Here is an 18,476-nt window from a genome sequence, read left to right as displayed (position 1 = left end):
TTAACAGTGGAGAAAAAAGACACTAAAGAATACGCAGGTGGACAATGAGTTTACCAATAGCAAGAACAGAATTCAAATAAAAACAGTGAACTAGTTCTCCCAATGTTCTGAGAGAAAATAACTGGTATTCTAAAATATACACCTAAGGCACTACATATTTAGCTCCTGGTAAAGATACTAACATTTGTGTATAATGATTTGTTAGGCACAAAAATAAAACAAAGATGGTTCTAGAGAATCAACAAATGAAACTGTCAACTTACTCTCACTGAGAAACTTCTAAAGGGAATCTTTCAAAAAGAGATGTGAAAAGAAGTAACATGGTGGCAAACATTTGAAGTTTTAATTCACTTGTGTCTCTCTTCCAGCATGCTCATGTATATTGGAATTAAGACAAGATTTGTTCCCCTTCTTCCCAGTTAGCTGTACCCAACACATCCTCATCTTCCTCTTGTTTACTCACTGTTGTTTCCTTTACATCATAGCCTGGCAATACGCTCCCAGCAGTGTGAAAAGCCAAATTCTCCAGCACTGCTCAAGTCTACAATTGTGTCACATCTGCTAGCAGACAAAGAGAGTCATATGTTCAGTGCCAAAGCCCACACAAGAGGAGACTCTGTAGGAGTGTGAAGACATGAGCAAATTGAGGGTCATTGCTATAACATTCAAATCATTCATGCAACTCAAATCCTGCGATGTTGTCTCAGACACATAGGATTCTGCAAAGTTTAGAGCAAAAGTCTTTTCTCACAGCTGCATCTTTTCTTTTTCTTTCTAAATGCAGAGCCATCTCAGCAGCATGGAAAGTATTGCAATCTCTCAACACCTAAGGCCCCCACTCTCATGTCATGTCAAGTTTGCCAGGTGGGTGGACTGTGTTAAGCTCTTGAAGCCCTTGGGGAGATGCAGACTGGGCCACACCTGTTAGTAGCGATTCATAATTACAGGAGGGATAGTGGCAGGAAGCATCACTTAAAGGCGACCCTCATGGTATTATGGTATTGTGCTCTTTGGAGATAAGGAAGTGGTGAACTGCTGGAGCATTGGCTCAGAAATAAAGAGCATTTAGTTCTTGCAGGGCATGTGGGTTTGGTTCCCAGGATCCCCCTCCCCCGCCTGCCAACACACATTGAATAACTGTAATTTTAAAAAATCCTGAAAGGTGATAATTTTAAAATACCGTTTCTAGGGAACATGCTTTTTCAAAATACCACAGAAACCCTGGAGTGGTTTGAAAAACCATCAATGTTAATGTCAGAACATAAGCATAAGAAAACTGGAAATAAAGAGGCAGAAGTAAACCAGACAAATGTTGATATTCTTAGAACTTAGGTTAAATCTTGGGAAACATATTCAAGATAAATTAAATGAAAATAAGAATGTAAAGCCCTCAAGACATAAAAAACAAAAGAGAATGTTTTACAGTCTAACTCATTAGCAGGGGTTTTAGATGTTTTGTGTTTAGATATACTAGATCAGAAGTAGAGAATCAATAATTTCATAATTATTCAAGAATTTGGATAGGAAAAAGACAAGTACATAAAAATGTTGTTCTTGAAAGGGCTCGGGTCCAAGAAAGCATTAATAGTGCATTATCAAGAGAATCTATGGGGAAAACAGTGGGTTGTCATGCCTCCCATCCTGTGCCCCTATAATTCATTCCTTTTCTTTTTTTAATTTTTGTGGTATAGGGATTGCACATGTAGGCATCTAAGCTACATATCCAGTCTTCAATTCATTCATTTCTACAACTCAAATCTGATTGTAGTAGTTCCTTATTCAGAAACGCACACACAGAGAACATATATGCACATACATAAACACTTGTATACACACACACACATGTGCATATACACATACATGCCTACATACACATATGCACACTCACACACCCCAAACTCAATTTTCCTGTGTAGAGTTTTTAAACTCTCTAAGAGATGTCCTGAAAACAACACTACCTATTAGAGGCTCCACTGTGGAGAACCAAATTCATTTGAAGGAAGCAAGCCTAAACAGAAGGGTTCTCCAGCTCCTCAGAGGTGACGGCCTAGAGAAGTGTTTCCCAAGGCTCAGCACACAGAAACTGAAACCATTGTGAGCCAGTCCACATCTCAAGCAGGCAGTTAAGCTTCCCAGTACTGTTCCAAAGGTGCTGGTTTTATAGGCATGAAAGCTGCAAGATGTGTAGAGTAATGGGGTCCAGAGTCGTGCTCCACAGTTTCAGAGAGCAGCTAAGACTATGAGGTGTGTGTCAAAATCAAAGTTCCTGCAAGGAGGTATAAAAATGAAGCTTAAGTCGCAGTAGAAACCTCAGGCTTTGGAGATGACAGAGCCATAGGCCACCTACAGATGAAAGTTGCAGGCCTGGAGTGGAACTGGACTAAAGGGAGGCTACATGTACTTCAGGTAGTAGAACTTGAAAAACAAGACTATCCACTGCCTTGGAGCCCAATCATCTTCATCACAAGCTCCAGATGCTGGACACAGAGCTGTAGGATTTGGTGTTTCACTGGTTTTAGGTCCAATATTCCTTGCTACACCTCAATCCTTCCATTTTGGAACAGGGGTGTTTATTCTGTAACTATTTCATGTTGGAAGCATATAACTTAATCTTTTTTTGTAGGTATTCACAGCTGAGATACACCCTTGTATCTCAGATTAATCACATGTACATTTAAACTGTTAGAATTTTTAAAGACTATGAGGACTTTTGGGATTGGATTGGATTTTGCATTGTAAGAATGTGACACTTTGGGGAGAGGAGACAGAATGTTTAGACTGATGTATTTGGATGTCAAGTTGACAGTGGGTAGAGCTGTGATGGTTAATCCGAAGTGTCAAGTCAGTGGGATCTAGAATCCCCTGGGAGATGCCTTAAGATATGCCTAGAGGAACTATCTTGATAATAGTAATTGAGGTGGGAAGGCCCATTCACTGTGAGAGGCACCATTCCTGGGCCAGGATCCTGAACTGTATGAAAAGAAAAAGTAGGCTGAGCACAAACTTTCATTTCCTCTTTTAAAATTTATTTTACATTTTATTATTGAAAAATGTTGCAGGGGCTAGAGAGATGGCTCCGAGGTTGAGAGCACTGGCTGCCCTTCCAGAGGACCCAGGTTTGCTTCCCACATCCACACGGTGGCTCCCAACCATCTGTAACTACAGCCCCAGAGGATCTGGTTCCCCCTTGGCCTCTATGGACACCAGACACATACATGGTGCACAGACATACATTCAGGCAAACACTCATACACATAAAATTAAAAAAATAAATCTTTAAAGTTAAATAAATTAAAAGAAATTTGGTTCACACTGTGAACTTGTATGATTTTTTTTTAAAATGTAATCAATGAAAAAGAATCAAATTTTAAAAATTCAAAGATGGTAAAATATATCTTTCAAGAATTATTGACAAAGTCCTCCCTCTTAATACAGTAATACTTATTTTAATTTATGCTCTTGTTAACACATATTTTCAAATGCATAAAATGTTTTTTAAAATAGGGCAATGAGTACCCATATGCCTATATTCAACACTTGTAAATTTTTTATCATAACTGCTTGATATGTGTGTATGTGTGTTTGTATATGTGTGTGTATGTGTATGTGTATGTGTGTATGTGTATGTGTATGTATATGTATATGTGTGTGTGTGTGTGTGTGTGTGTGTGTGTGTGCCTGTTAGCTATAGTATCTCAATCAAATGTAGTCATCATACCAGTTCACACTCAAATTCTCAATTATGAGTCTTATAAATCTAAGGACAAATTCTTCTATGACCAAATATGATTAATACACCTTTGAAAATTCAGGATAATTATCTAATACCATCTGTGTTTTAGAATTTCCACATTTGAGATTTTTCTGATTGCTTCCACATCCTGTGGTTTAGTATTTTCCTCCCTGTGTCCTTGTACACAGGAAACGAGTTCTATAGAATTAATCAAATTCATGCTACCCATTTTTAGCACACATCATCATGTATAATGTCCAAACTTAATACAGTTTCACATTTCTCGGTCAGAGTCTGCATTTTCTCCTCCTGCTAAGGCTATGATGAGGAGACAGCTCTATCTCTCCATTGAAAAGGCACGTTTACTCTGTTAGTGTTTTAAGGAAAGGGGTGGCCTTTTTCCTTTTAGGCCACCAACCAGCTCCTAAATCATGACACAGAGACTTCTTATTAGTTATGAATGCTTGGCCTAGCTTAGACTTGTTCCTAGCTAGCTCTTTTGACTTAAATTAAACTGTTTCTCTTTAGCTAACTTTTTTTTTTCAAGACAAGGTTTCTCTGTGTAGCTTTGGAGCCTGTCCTTAAACTCACTCTGTAGCCCAGGCTGGCCTCGAACTCACAGACATCTGCCTGCCTCTGCCTCCCAAGTGCTGGGATTAAAGGCGTGCGCCACCGCTGCCCAGTTCTCTTTAGCTAACTTTTGCCTCAGAGCTTTTTACCTTTCTTCCTCTGTGTATCTTACTTGCACTGCTTCTCAGGTCTGTTGTCTGTCTGTCTGTCCGTCTGTCTGGCAGCTTCCTGGCTGGCCCTGAGTGTGCCCCCTCTCTTTCTCCTCGTTCTCTTTTTCTCCCGCTCTTCTCGGGCCTACATTTCTCTACCTGCCAGCTCCGTGCCTCCCTCCCTCCCTTCTCTCTCTCTCTCTCTCTCTCTCTCTCTCTCTCTCTCTCTCTCTCTCTCTCTCTCTGTCCCAGCTATTGGCCATTCAGCTTCTTATTAGACTAATTAGTTGCCTTAGGCAGGCAATGTGAAACAAATGCAACACATCGTCACATAATTAAGCACACATCCTGACATTGTTAAATAAATGCAGCACAAACAAATGTAACACATCTTTACACAGTTAAAGTAATATTCCACAACAAAGGGAGTCAATCATATTATAGTAAAAGAAAGTTTCATGGCTTTATCAACAAATGTAATGTTTTAAAAGTAATTTTGTTACCGTATTTAGGCTGCTATAAGAGAATATTACCTTATAGATGGTTTATAAGTAAGTAATAACCATGTGTTCCTCACAGTTCTAGAGGCTGAAACATATCAGATTAAGCTTGTCTAGTGAACGCCTCTTCACTAGCACATAAAAGGCTAACTTCCTGTTAGATCCACACAAGAGAGAAGGAGCAAGGAATGTGTTTGGAATCTTTCTCTCTCTCTCTCTCTCTCTCTCTCTCTCTCTCTCTCTCTGGGTGTGGGTGTGGGTGTGGGTGTGGGTGCATGGTGGCCAGGGGTCTCTCACTGAACCTGGAATTCATCAATTTGGTGAGGCTAGCTGGCCAATTGAACTGCAGGAATCCATCTGCCTCTCTGCCTCTGTACTCTGAGCACTGAGCTGACAGACACATGTCAAACCCAGCTTTTAACAGGAGTGCTGAGGATATGAGCTCTGCCCCTCATACGAGTGTTGCAGGCCCTTCATCAACTGAACCATCTCCCCAGGCCCTGGAAAATATTTTCTTCAGACATTAGTAGTGGTCATGAGAACTCTGCCCTTATTACCTGAGCATCACCCATACCTCTTAATGCTGTCACTTTGGAGAGGAGCCCATTAAGATTGGTAACTGTAGGGGAAAATGCTTCTTCACCAAGGACCTTCAGATTTTTCGGCTTTGTGACAGAATCTAGCTAGCATTTAACATAAGGATAGAGTGAGCAAAACTGATGCAGAAACATACTGCCCCCATTTGGATGTTATGGTGAATATTTGACACTGACAGACTGAATGCTTTTAAACAAATATGAGACATGTTTGCCAGCATATTCAACAGAAGTTAAGTCTAGAAAAGTTAATTAATCTCAGAAATAATTTTGAAGGTAAAGAAAAAATAGTCAGCTCAATTAAGAAGATCTGAGATCCAGCTGAGTCTTTTCCCACTCACTTGTTTGAAAAGGAAATACACACCACCAGCATCTCCTGATGTATAGAGATAAAAGTGGTTTGGGTGTGTTACTGTCAAAGTCATGAACCTCTCCAATTACAAACATGGCTTTAAACTAACTTTAAAAGTCTTGGTAGCAGAATATTAAATCACCAACATAAGAAATAGACATCTTAGTGAACTTCAAAAAGCATTTATTCCAATTTATGTGTTATAGAAAACATATGTTATAAAATTTCTGTTGTAAAACTGTGTGGTTTTGGTGACTTATTCTTTTTGTATTTAAACTATTCACAATTTGCAGAGGTCTAACTAAATCACCCCATAGCCTCTTACCTATGTATTTCCCCCAAACTATTTATTCACAGTTACTTATCCAAAAGTAGTCTTCATGTGCTTTTAAGTTCTAGAAATATGTATGAATCAATGAATTGTGGGATTTTTTTTTAGGAGAATATGTAACTTGAGATATTCTTTTTTGTTGTTCTTTGGGGGTTTATTTTTTTATTATTTGTTTTGAGACAGAGCTCAGGATGGCCTTAAACTTACAACTTTCTTGCCCCACCTCCATGCTAAGATCATAGGCACACACCATCTGGCCCAGCTCTAAGATCTTCTATCAGAATACTGTGTCATAATTATCCAAAATTTTTTATCATTCTTTTAAATTGTTTTCTTTTCTCTTTTGCAAAGTTCATGGCTAGCACCTCTATAACAAAGCACAGAATAACAAATTTGTAGAATGTAAGCTGTGCTTGACATAGGAAACACCAGAAATAAAGCTTCAAAGATCCAGGGGATAATATTTTCTTGAATGAAATTTCACTTGTGTATCATCCCAAATTTTAAAAACCTTAAGGCAAACCATCATGAGATCGAGTTAGTCTATTTATATTCAAACTTTAGGAAAAAGTTTGGAGGCAATGTATGCCAACTTCATCATTGCTGAGACACTAAAGCCCAGAATCCTAGTTCCTGCCTACATTGATAAAAATGTCCACAAAAAGGCAGCTCTCCAGAGACTGAAAATAGGATAGTGGCTTCCTGGACTAGGAGTAGGAATGAGGATTGCTTCAGGAGAGGCAAGGAAGCCACGCTATGTGCTGACAGGAATCTCTTAGGGTTAGGGACAGAACTCCAGAGGTAGAGTACTTGCTTAGCATTCACAAAGCCTGAACTGGATCTCCAGTATGGAAAACCAACGAACCAAAGCGTTTTATAAGGTTTGCTGTGTACTCCTATAAATGTATTGATTCTTTACAGTGTAAATTTACAATAAATGAGCTTTATGGCTGTGGAGATGAAACTTTAAAAACAACAGGTTTAAACAAAATTGACAAGTAACACTGAGTTTAAAAAAATGGAACTTAAAATCAGAGATCAGAGAATCATTAGAAATGGCATAGAAGAATTACAAGGGATTATTGTAGAATACTATGAACAACTGTCAACAAACTGAAAATCGAAGAGATAGCAAATGGACACATTTCTAAACATATACATCTTATGAAGATTGACTCATGAACAAATGGGAAACCTACAGAGCAATAAAGAAGTGATGAGATTGATCAGCAACAATAACAACAAAATAGTTGAAGAATGATGAATACCAATTATTCTTAAAAATTGAATGACATAAGACTAGAATTACCCTGATATCAAAGCCAGATGAAAATATTGTGGGATATTCACCAGAGAAGACTGTTCTGACATGGGAAAAAGTTTTATTAGCCAGCTGGCAAATACACTGGGTGTCTGGGATCCCAGTGTAGCACTGAGCCTTTCTCAGGGTAGGCTTTTAAGCACAAAAGTCATATTCTGTGTTCACATACTTCAGAAGTGGAACTACAGAAGCTAAAAAGCAAGGTTACTATATTTAGAGACTTTCCCAGAACTATATGGACTTGGAGGGATTAGGTTTTTGTTTTAGTTTTGGCAGGCGGAACTCACACTGTAGCCCAGGCTGGCCTCGAACTCACAAAAATCCACTTGCCTCTGCCTCCCGAGTGCTGGGATTAAAGACATACACCATCACCACCTGGCAGGTAACATTTTTTAATAATACTAGAATGAGTCTATTAGCCAGAATGTAAATTAGGTGCATGGAGGCCAATATGACAGATGAAACACAGTTTTATCTTTGACAAAAGCAAAAATCTTTGACAAGAGGATGGAGAGGTAGTTTAGTTGGTCAAGAGCTTACTCTACAAGCATGATGACCTGAATTTGATTCCCCAGACCTCACTTTAAAAAAAAAAAAAAAAAAAAAGCTGAGAAACGGGGCAATAATTTAGTGGGTAAAGTGCTGCCTTCCAAGAATGAGGACCATTCAGAAGCCAGGAATGGCCATTTATCCCTGTAACCCTAAGAATGCAGCAGGTTCAATTTCCATACTTTGCCAAACAGTTTACCTAACTCATCAGTGAACTCTGAGTCCAGTGAGAGACACTCTCTCAAAAATAAATAAATAAATAAATAAATAAATAAATAAATAAATAAATAAGTGAAAGCAATAATGAAAGACATCAGACGGACCCCTGGCCTCCACACCACACCCACACACAATGTGTGGGTTAACAAAGCACTTGTGTCCTAGTGCAGGGAAGGCAAATACAAGTAGACTCCTGGGGCTCATTGGCTATCTAGTCTAGGGCACTTAGCAAGTTCTAGCACATTGAGAAACCCTGTACTAGTACAAAAACAAACAAACAAACAAATAAATAAATAAATAAATAAATAAATAAATAAATAAATAAATAGTAGATGGCACCTGAGGAACAACAGTCCAGGTTGTTCTCTGGCTTCCACATCTTGGTGTACATACATGCATACACACTCGCACGACATACATGCAAATGCACACATACAAACACACACACAAATAACGAAATATTAACAAACTGGATCTAGTAACACATCAGAAATATTAATTCAAAGTCAAGAGTAGTAGCATATGCCTATAATTCTAGCAGTCTGGAGGGAAAGGTAGGAGGATCGGAAGTTCAAGGCCAGTCCCAAATACATAGTGAATTCAAAGTCAGATTGAATTACATAAGCATCTGTCTAAAAAAAATGCTATGATTCACCCAAGGGATAGAAATATGGTTCAACATATGAAAATCAACAAATATGATACATCACCAGTCCAAATGAAGAGTAAACACAGACTATATTAATAGATGCAGAAGGGGTATTTGATAAATTCAATATCCCTTCACGATAAAAACTTTAAACCAATATATAATATGAAGAAACCTCAACATAATAAAGGTCATGGCAAACAAGCAGCTAACATGTTTAGTGGGGAGGAAGCCAAAGCTCGCTAAGATTTAAAACAAGATAAGGATGCCCACTTTCACAACTCATGTGCAACACAGTACTGAAAATCCTAAACAGGGTAATCAAGAAAGAGAAAAAAAAAAAGGTATAAAATTGTAAAGAAGGAAGCCAAACAGTCACTATTTTCAGATGGTGGGATCTGGTATAATCTTATATGTAGAAAGTAGCCCCAAACTATTAAAGATAATACACAAATTCAGCAAAGTTTCAGAATACAACATTCAAACTCAGTAGGGTTGTTCTATACCAATAATAAAATATCTGAAAAATAAATCAAGAAAAAAAATTATAATAGATATCAAACAAAATGTATGCAAAGCCATGAGGAATTTCTTCAATGAAAACTGTAAGTACACCTGAAGTAAATTTAGGAGGGGACACAAACACACACAAATGGGAAGTCATCCCATATTCATGGCTTGCAAAAGCCAGTATTATTTAAATGTTCACACTGCCCAAAATAAACTGTAGATTCAACACAGTCTTTATCAAAATACTAAAAACAACATTTGATGAATGAAAAAGAAAATCCTCAAATTAAATAACATCACAAAAAAATCTAAATAACCAAAGCCATCATGACCTAAAGGAACAAAGCGTAAAGCTGTGGTAATCAAAAGAACAAGTTATATCACCAGCTGTGATGGTGCATGCCTTTAATCTCATCACTCTGGAGGCAGAGGCAAGCAGATCTCTGTGAGTTCGAAGCCAGCCTGATCTACATAGAGAGTTCTAGGACAAGACAGGGCAACATAAAGACATCCTGGGGGCAGGAGAGATTAATGAATATATGGTATTGGCATAAAAAGAGGCACATAGGTCAGTGGAAGAGAATAGAGAACCTAGGAGTAAACCCATGAATTTACAGAGAACTAATCTTTAACAAAGGTGCTACGAAGACACATTGGCAAAGGACACATTTCAATAAGAAGGCCTGGGAAATTGGATAGCTGCATGCAAAAGACTTAAGCCAAATGCACATATTTTTATAATATAAGCATACTGTTTACATTGTGTTCATTCTTAAATAAAGTTCATTGTTGGCTTGTTGATATTAAAAAGAAAGAAAAGACTTAAACTAACCCCCTCCACACTATTTACAAAAACCAACATAAAAGGGATTGAAGGTTGAAATACAAGACCTAAAACTGTGAACCACTAGAAATAAAAATAGGGTAGATGTTTCCAGCCTCTGGAATGAGCAAAGATCTATTTCGTTAAGACACCCCCAAAGCATAAGGAGGAGAGAGAGAGAGAAAGAGAGAGAGAGAGAGAGAGAGAGAGAGAGAGAGAGAGAGAGAGAAGACAAATGGCTGGATATCAAACTAAGAAGTTGCAGCTGAGATATAGGCGATCTCTAGAATGGGAGAAAATACTTGCAAACTACATCTGATGGTAATTAACATTCAGAATATTTAAGGAATTCAAATAAATATAATGAAGATATAAGTAAAAATAAAAACAAAATACCTAATAATCCAATTAAAATGGGCAATATAATTAGTTCATAAAGGGAAGCATACAAAGGGTCAATAGGTGTGTGTAAAAATATACATCACTTGAAGGAATCTTGAAGGAAGTGCAAATCAAAACCACAGTGTTATCTCATCCCAGTGGGAACCGTGATTATCATCAGAGACAAGATAACAGGCAGAGGTTGGAAGCATTGCAGCCGGGATGGGAAAAGATTCTGGCAATCAGGAGCCAAGGAATAAAGTGTTACAGTTCTCAGATGGAAATGTATTCTGGCAGTCAGGAGCCAAGGAATACAAGTCACGGTAAGCATAGCAGCTTACAGCCCCGCTCCAGGGAAAGGGTTCCCCAATGTAACAGCTCTGCTCGGGCAGGGGAGGGGCCCCCCAACGAAGTTGTTACAGTTCTGCTCCCGTTTTCCCAGAGTGTAACAACTCCGCTTCACTGGAGGAAGGTTTCCTCAGTGAAAGTGTTACAGCTCTGCTCCATCTCTGCTGGGGGTCGGGGTGGGGTGGGGTGGAGGGGGTTAGGGGGGAGTGGGAAGGGGAGGTGTCGTCACCCAAACCTCTTGAGGAGATTTATTGGGAGGGAAGGATCCAGGAGGGTGACTGCCTCTGTCAGGGAAAAAGGCAGCAGCAGACTGAGCAGGCTCAGGAATTATATAGGGCTTCATAGGGGCAAAGTTTTTCCGGGAGAAGATTTTCAGGGTGAGAATTGGTCAGATTTCAGTTCTTGAGCTCAGATTGGCTAGATCTCGGGTGCTCAGGGATTGGCTGGTTTTCTGCTCAGGGATTATTAGTTCGTTTTCCTGCTCAGGGATTGGTTGGTTTTCTGCTTAGTTGGTCAGAGGCAGATTTGCCTCTGGTTTCAGGGTCAATGTGTGCTTCTTTCACTAGCTCTGGTTTCAGGGTCAGGGTGGGTTTCTTTCACCAGCTCTGGTTTCAGAGCCAGGGCGGGTTTTCTTTGGCTGGCCCTTTCACCCTACAGTGGTGAGGATGTGGAGAAAAGGGACCCCTCGCACACTGCTAGTGTGAACACCAATCTGCGCATCCACAACGGAAGTCAGCGTGGAACTTGTGGGGAAAAGAAACACAGAACTGTCACATGATGCAGCAATGCCACTACTGGGAATGTGTCACAAAAGCAGGAGGGTCAGGACTAGATAGGAAAGCTGGCTGAACAGCAGCCCCCCGGCAGGAAGCTTTCCTCCATGTTCCTGACTTGCTTCCAGGATGGGGCTGGACTGGGATGTGTGACCCAAATCATCTTCTCCTCCAGCTGTTTCTCAAACTCCTCCTCGGGTCTCTCCGGGACCTTCTTCATTTACCCAGAGACGCTCCAGGAGAGAAGTTCTTGGAACCTTTTAGCGAGGGTGGGTGCAGGCAGAAAGTGCCTCCTGGCATCTCAGTCTCCCGCCTTCGGGAGCCGCACGTGCTCCATCCTGAGGGTCAGCACGGTCCTCCGAGCCCCCGCGGCGTGATGTCCGCAGCTGCGCAGGCGCGGTCCTCCTAGGAGCCCGCTAGCCACTCCGTCCGCGGACAGTTCACTAGTTTACGATGGCTGCGCAGGCGCACTCGGCACTTCTGGCATCCATCCGCTCAGCCCCGCCCAGGAGCCTGCGGGTTCTTCTCTGCCGGAGCCTAGCGCCCTCTAGCGGACGGCCACCGCGCAGGCGCGGTGGGTGTCCACCAGGTCCCTTAGTCGAGCCACTGGCGTCCTACGGCTCTTGAGAGGACGCCACCGCGCAGGCGCAGTCGGTGATGGTGGAGGGGGTCTTGCAGCTGCTCAGCCCCGCCCACGGAGCCCGGAAGTCTCCGGTTGGCAGCCCCTCGCCGCGCAGGCGCAGTGGGGGGCCGGCGACTCCGGCCCCAGGGTGTTTCTGGCAGGTGGCTCGGGAGGTGCGTTTGTCTTCCTCCGGTGCTGACGGGCCGCGGCGGCGGACCCGGGACTCTGGCGGCAGCACGGAGGCTCAGGCTGTGTCCGAGGGCTCGGGGCCCGGCGCCGCTTGTCCCGGGACGGCCCCTCCGGTGACAGTGCTAGTGATGCGGCAGGACGAGGCCGCCGCGGACGGCGCGCTAAGGCCGGGTCCGGCGGGGAGCGAGGCAGCGGCGGCGGCGGCGGACCCCGAGGACGAGGCGGGGGATGACGACGCCGACCTGCTGGACACATCGGACCCGGCGGGCGGCGGCGAGAGTGCGGCCAGCCCCGAAGAGCTGGAGGACGAGGGTGCCGAGGGCGGCGGCGGCGCGGCGCGCTTGCGGGGCTCCAAGACCTGCACCTACGAGGGCTGCCGCGAGACCACCAGCCAGGTGGCCAAGCAGCGCAAGCCCTGGATGTGCAAGAAGCACCGCAACAAGATGTACAAGGACAAGTACAAGAAGAAGAAGAGCGACCAGGCCCAGGGCTCCGGCGGCGCCTCGGCGGCCAGCTCAGGCAACGTCAAGCTGGAGGTAGGCGCCTCGGGCCCCGGGCCAGGGCAGGTGGGTGCAGCCTCATTCTACACCAATGCGGGGGCTCCCCAACCTGCTCCCAAGGTGGGGTGGGCTCATCTTCCACTCGGGTGGTAAGTGAGCAGACAGCGAGAACCTCCGCTGAGATTGGCACTTTGGAGGTGCCTGCTCCACTTGTCAGTAACCCCTTCCTAGGCTCTACCCTGTGGCATCCTGCATGTTTACTTAGTCCGTTCTTGGTTGTCTGTAACTTTAGTGCCCCTGTCCTTTGCTTAGCCACCACGTCCCGCCCTCCCCTCGCCCCCCAGAAAGGTTGGATTGTAAGTGGAGTGGTGAGTCACAGAGCACTTTGGGGTTGCTTGATCTGAATCGCATGGGAAGGTAAAAGCCAAGTGTACTCTGCAATTGAGATTCTGCTCCTAGCTGTGTGGACTTGGGCCCGTTACTTACCTCGCTTAAGTCACCTCGCTTAAGTTTCAGCTCCTTCGTCTGTGGGCCTTACAACAATGCCTAGTCAGTGTTTCTTTAGATTTATTTTGGTTAGGTGAAAATTGTAATTGGAGTGCATTTCAGCTCAAACTCAGCAAAATCCACCTCAATGTTTGAGCTGTTGAAAACAAAAAAGAATCCGCAAAAAGTAGGAAGACTCCTTACCATAAACATTCCTTTTGAAAGGGGAATCCTAACATTTGTGGAAGTTTGACCTAGATGACTCAAAATTACTTCTACTATAGGTGTCTTTAATTTTGTGGTATTAACATCCTAAACCCACAAAATGCAAAGTCTGGGGTCAAGTCAGTTGTATATAGCATTCCATGTTCCATGTATTGTGAACATGAACCAAACAGTCCTATAAATAAGAGTAACTAAGGGAAGAGTTAGAAGAAGAAATTGTCTTTGCTCTCTGTGATATTAGAATCTTCTTCTATAGCTTTTAATGCTTGAACACCTAAAACATGTATGTGTGGAAGATTTTTATAACTGAAGTTTGCTAAATATCTCATAATGAAGAGGGAATGGGATATTTTAATAGATAACTCAGGAGTCAGTGGACCAAGGCGAAAACCAAAAGAAAAAAAAAAAAAAAGAAAGAAAGATAATATCCAAGATAAAGATAACACTACTAAATTCATGTGATGCCTGGCCTCATGGTAAAGCATTTTTGTTTAAGTACAGCAAGTTCTTTGCACGTGCAAGGCCCTAGATTCAACCATTAGTCAATTTTCTCCCAGTTTTCATTGTCATATTGTGGTTTTATAGACAGCAGAACATTTCACTTAACTTCAGCAACATCCTTTTGTGTGAGGAAAAGCTAAATATTTAGATCCTTTGATATTTGGGAGTGAGCACTGCTAATCTTTGATGGGATCTGATGTCTCGGGAAGGCTGCTGTTGCAGAATTTGCCTGCTTGCTCTGTACTGGTGATTTCATACCTGTGATTTCTAGCCCTTTCCAGCCAGTTTACTCAGAAAGCTGCAGAGTTTGCTTCTATACGCAGTATTTTACTGCCTCTCCTTTCTTGGGGGTGTGAATCAGGTGTGAATCCAGTATCTCATTAGCGATAGATTGCCTCCAAATTCATTTATATTGTCCAAAAGCAGGCAGACTATTTTTTTTTGTTTTCTATTTTTAATTAAAATTTTTTATTCACTTTACATACCAATCAAAGATCCTCCTCTTTCCTCCTCCCACCCCTCCAGCCTCCTCCTCCCAACCCCCCCCCATTCCTTCCTACAAGCAGGTAAGGCCTCCCATGGGGAGGTGCATTTAGTAGAGGCAGGTCCAAGCCCCTCCCCCTGCCTCAAGGCTGTGCAAGGTGTCCCATCATAGGTAGTGGGCTCCAAAAAGCCAGCTCATGCACCAGGGATGGATTCTGATCCTACTGTCAGGGGGCCCCTTAAGCAGGTCAGCTACACAGGTCTTGCTATGCAGAGGGCCTAGTCCATGCAGGCTCCACAACTGTTGATCTCAAGTTCATGAGATCTCACTAGTTTGGTTTGGTTGTCTCTGTAGGTTTCCCCATCATGATCTTGGTGCAGGCAGACTGTTTTGACTTAGATTGTTCTGTATGAAGAGAATTTGGTTTCACTTGGCATTCTTCTGTAATACTGAAAACAGCTGACAGGTAACTTCCCCTCTGCCCAATATCTTCAATTTAAGACATTACAGGAGACTAAAGAACCCAGATTGGAAAGCCTGCAGGGAGGAGGAGTTTTACTTTGAATTAATTGCCAGCACTCTGCCTGTGACTTACCAAAAGGCTTTCCTAAAGTTTCTCAGAAACCGAACAAAAGGAGGAAAAGCAAAGACATGTTCATTCTCACTGAAATGCCTGCTGTTGGGGATTACGGTACTATGTTAAATGTTCTTTCCCTGATCCCAGGAAAGTACAGACAGCATACTCTCCATTGTCAAACAAAGGACGGGATCTTTTGGGGACCGCCCTGCAAGGCCTACTCTTCTAGAACAAGTGTTAAATCAGAAGAGACTGGTAAGTGTTTCCTCGTAAAGTGGCTGCTGGTTTGCAGTGGAACTGTTTTCCCTTTGGAAGACTTTAAAAGCTGCTCACTGGCCACCAGAACTTCGTAGTGGCTCCTCACTGGTCACACTGGAGATGCCCCCCGCTCCCCCAGGACTGCAACAGAAGGAACACCTTGAGCAAGATGAGATTTTTAAAACAGACTCTAAATATATGGAATAGTACTGTAATGGCATTGAGATATAATTACTAATATTTAATAAGGGTCTCTGATAGAAAAATGATCAGAAGTCAATCAGGAAAGGAGCAATTGATAAATATTGGAATATTTGGTAATAATTTGAAGGAAAGAAATAATTTAACTCATATTTATTATATATTTTTTGGTAGACTACTAGAAATTTTTTAAAAAATGAATTCGGATTTTTATCTCAAAATTTCACAATGAGGTTTTTATAATATTGAAGAATCACGAAGAAAAGATTTAAACTTGACAATATAAAAATGTAGACAAAGACAATGCTAAAAATTAAACTACAAAATGACATAGGAAAAAATAGGAGCAACAGATTATAAAAGACTGGGCAGTGTGTTTGATACTTTGTTATAACATCCCAACACTTGAAAGACTCAGGCCAGGGTGTTGTTGCCTTGAGTTCACAGCCATTCTGGCTATAGTGTGAGACCTGACCTCAAACAAACAAACAAACAAAAATATGATAATTCTGTTAATAATCCTTTTCCCTCTTTTCTCTTTAAGTCATTACTAAGAAGTCCAGAAGTTGTCCAGTTTTTACAGAAACAGCAGCAGCTATTAAATCAACAAGTTTTGGAGCAAAGACAGCAGCAGTCTCCAGGAGCACCAGTGTGAGTGAGGGGCTCGGGAACTCTGTGTGTGACTTATCTTACTGTAATGGATGAGCGGACTTTCATACCAAAGGTGATGCCCTGAGAGTCAGGATTCCATTGGTGGATCCCTGCACTGGGAGACGGAGCCAACCTCCTGAGTTGAAGTCAGCCTGGGCTACACAGCAAGCTCCTTTCTCAAAAAAAAAAATAGAAGCAGAGAAAGGCTGTTAGAAAAAACATTTTCCTGTAATGTGCATGTGCATTGGGAGATAAATAAGTATTGCATTTTTGCATCTAATCCTTTCAGATCACTATGAGTTTGAGAAAAAAAAATCACCTTTATAGTTTTTAATGTTTTTCTTCAGTTGTTCCAACTGAAGCTCGTGAGGCAGTTACTTTCTGTGGAAGTCATGGTTAATGGTAATCTCAATTCATCTAGCACCATGACTCATCAGGAGGCATGGGAAAGGAGCGGTGTGTTTTGGGTTGTCCTAGCGACATTAAACATAGCTAGGCTGGAGTGAGGGGCCAGGAATACCGAATGTTCTTCAGTGTCTGTGATATTCCCACAGCTAAATGTTACCTCGCCATTAATGCGCCTCAGCTGCCGTGAGAGCCTGAGGGCAGAGCACCAAGGCCAGGTTCTTGTAATAACCTTTCTTTATGGTTAAGACAGGAGCTGTCAGAGCTAAGTGTGTTTATACTGTGGAGGAAGCAGTTGCTGATCTCTTTTCATATAAACTAGAGAAGAACCCATTAAAGTGGGCACCTCCGCTGCAGACCATCTCTACTGAAGTTGTGAACAGTTTAGATGTACTCAGCCCACCAAGGCCAGGGCAGAATTGTTTTTCTTCTATTCATTCTTAATGCTCTTCATAAAGGAGATTCTGAAGATGGAGGAACACTCCACATTTCCTCAGTGGTTTTCAAAACTGAACTACTCTAACACTTATTCCTAACGACTGGTAAAGGAGTCATGGATTATCTGGGTGTTGGTTTTTTGGTTTTGTTTGTATTTTGTTTTGTACTTTCTCCTAAGAAAACTTGAAAAAGGCAAAAAACATAAGATAAAGAATGAAATGTCAAGAGTGTATCCAGGGGTGGGTTAATAATGTGTCTCAAGATGAGCTCTGCAGAAATGTGTTCGTTGCTGGATTCCTAAGTTCTGAAGTGGATATGATGTTAAACTTAAAGCTATTCCAATAAGTACTCAAAGGGCTGGGGATGCAGCTTAGCCTTCAAGCACTTGCCTAGCATGTGCAAGGCCGTTGGTTCAATCCCCCGCATCACCACCACAAAAACACAGGGGAAAGGATGTTTTTCTTCATTCTGTGTTGTGTACTTGTATATCTGGAAAAAACCCTTTTGCCAAAATTATTCATTAAAGTCCAGTTGTTGACCTTTGATTTGTCTGTTGTACTCATTTCTTTAGTTGCTTCACACTGGCTATAGAGGAGCTCATTTACTATTTGGTACCATGCTTACAGTATTGGGAGCTTTATTGTTTCTCTAGACATGCAGGTCTGTCCATTCTGCAGCCCATGGACCACACACATCCCAGGACAGCTATGAATCTGCCCAACACAGTTGTAGCGACAGTGTCATGTTGCCCTATCAAAGGGTTGCGTATCCTGTCAGAACTTGTTAACTTTTGTAGCAAAATAACCCAGCTTATGCTTCTTCAATTCTAGAGTAAGTAGGAAAATGTGACATTAATACAGATAAACGAAGGGATTAGATTCATGTTTTAAGAGCTTGGAGATGGTTTAAATACTTGTCATCAAGGGGCTTGGAGTCTTTCTCTAAGGTATTAAGAGTAAAGTAGACTCCCATTCATGAATTTAGATAGGAATTAGGATAGTTTTCAATACAACTTAATTATTACCTGTCATATTGGAAATTTTTATCCAGTGTGAGGACAAAGTAAGTTATCCTTAGTAAGGTTTTTGCTTTAGTAGATGTGTTGCAGCTCATCCACACTCCCACATTCTATACA

General features: G+C 41.8%; 1 protein-coding gene across 1 annotated transcript; it reads left to right on the top strand.

The window, feature by feature from the left end:
* The first annotated feature begins 12,446 nt into the window (after nucleotides 1–12,446).
* Nucleotides 12,447–17,886, top strand: Rfxap (regulatory factor X associated protein). The gene is made up of 3 exons (XM_006977562.4): nucleotides 12,447–13,151; nucleotides 15,536–15,643; nucleotides 16,392–17,886. The coding sequence occupies exons 1-3, from the start codon at nucleotides 12,462–12,464 to the stop codon at nucleotides 16,500–16,502; spliced, it is 909 nt and encodes a 302-aa protein (XP_006977624.2). The 5' UTR covers nucleotides 12,447–12,461; the 3' UTR covers nucleotides 16,503–17,886.
* Nucleotides 17,887–18,476: the final 590 nt, after the last annotated feature.

This window comes from Peromyscus maniculatus, chromosome 6 (assembly GCF_049852395.1).
Source record: "Peromyscus maniculatus bairdii isolate BWxNUB_F1_BW_parent chromosome 6, HU_Pman_BW_mat_3.1, whole genome shotgun sequence".
NCBI classification, from domain to species: Eukaryota; Metazoa; Chordata; class Mammalia; order Rodentia; family Cricetidae; genus Peromyscus; species Peromyscus maniculatus.
Note: the sequence above shows the minus strand (reverse complement) of the source record. Positions and strands in the feature narration are given on the sequence as shown.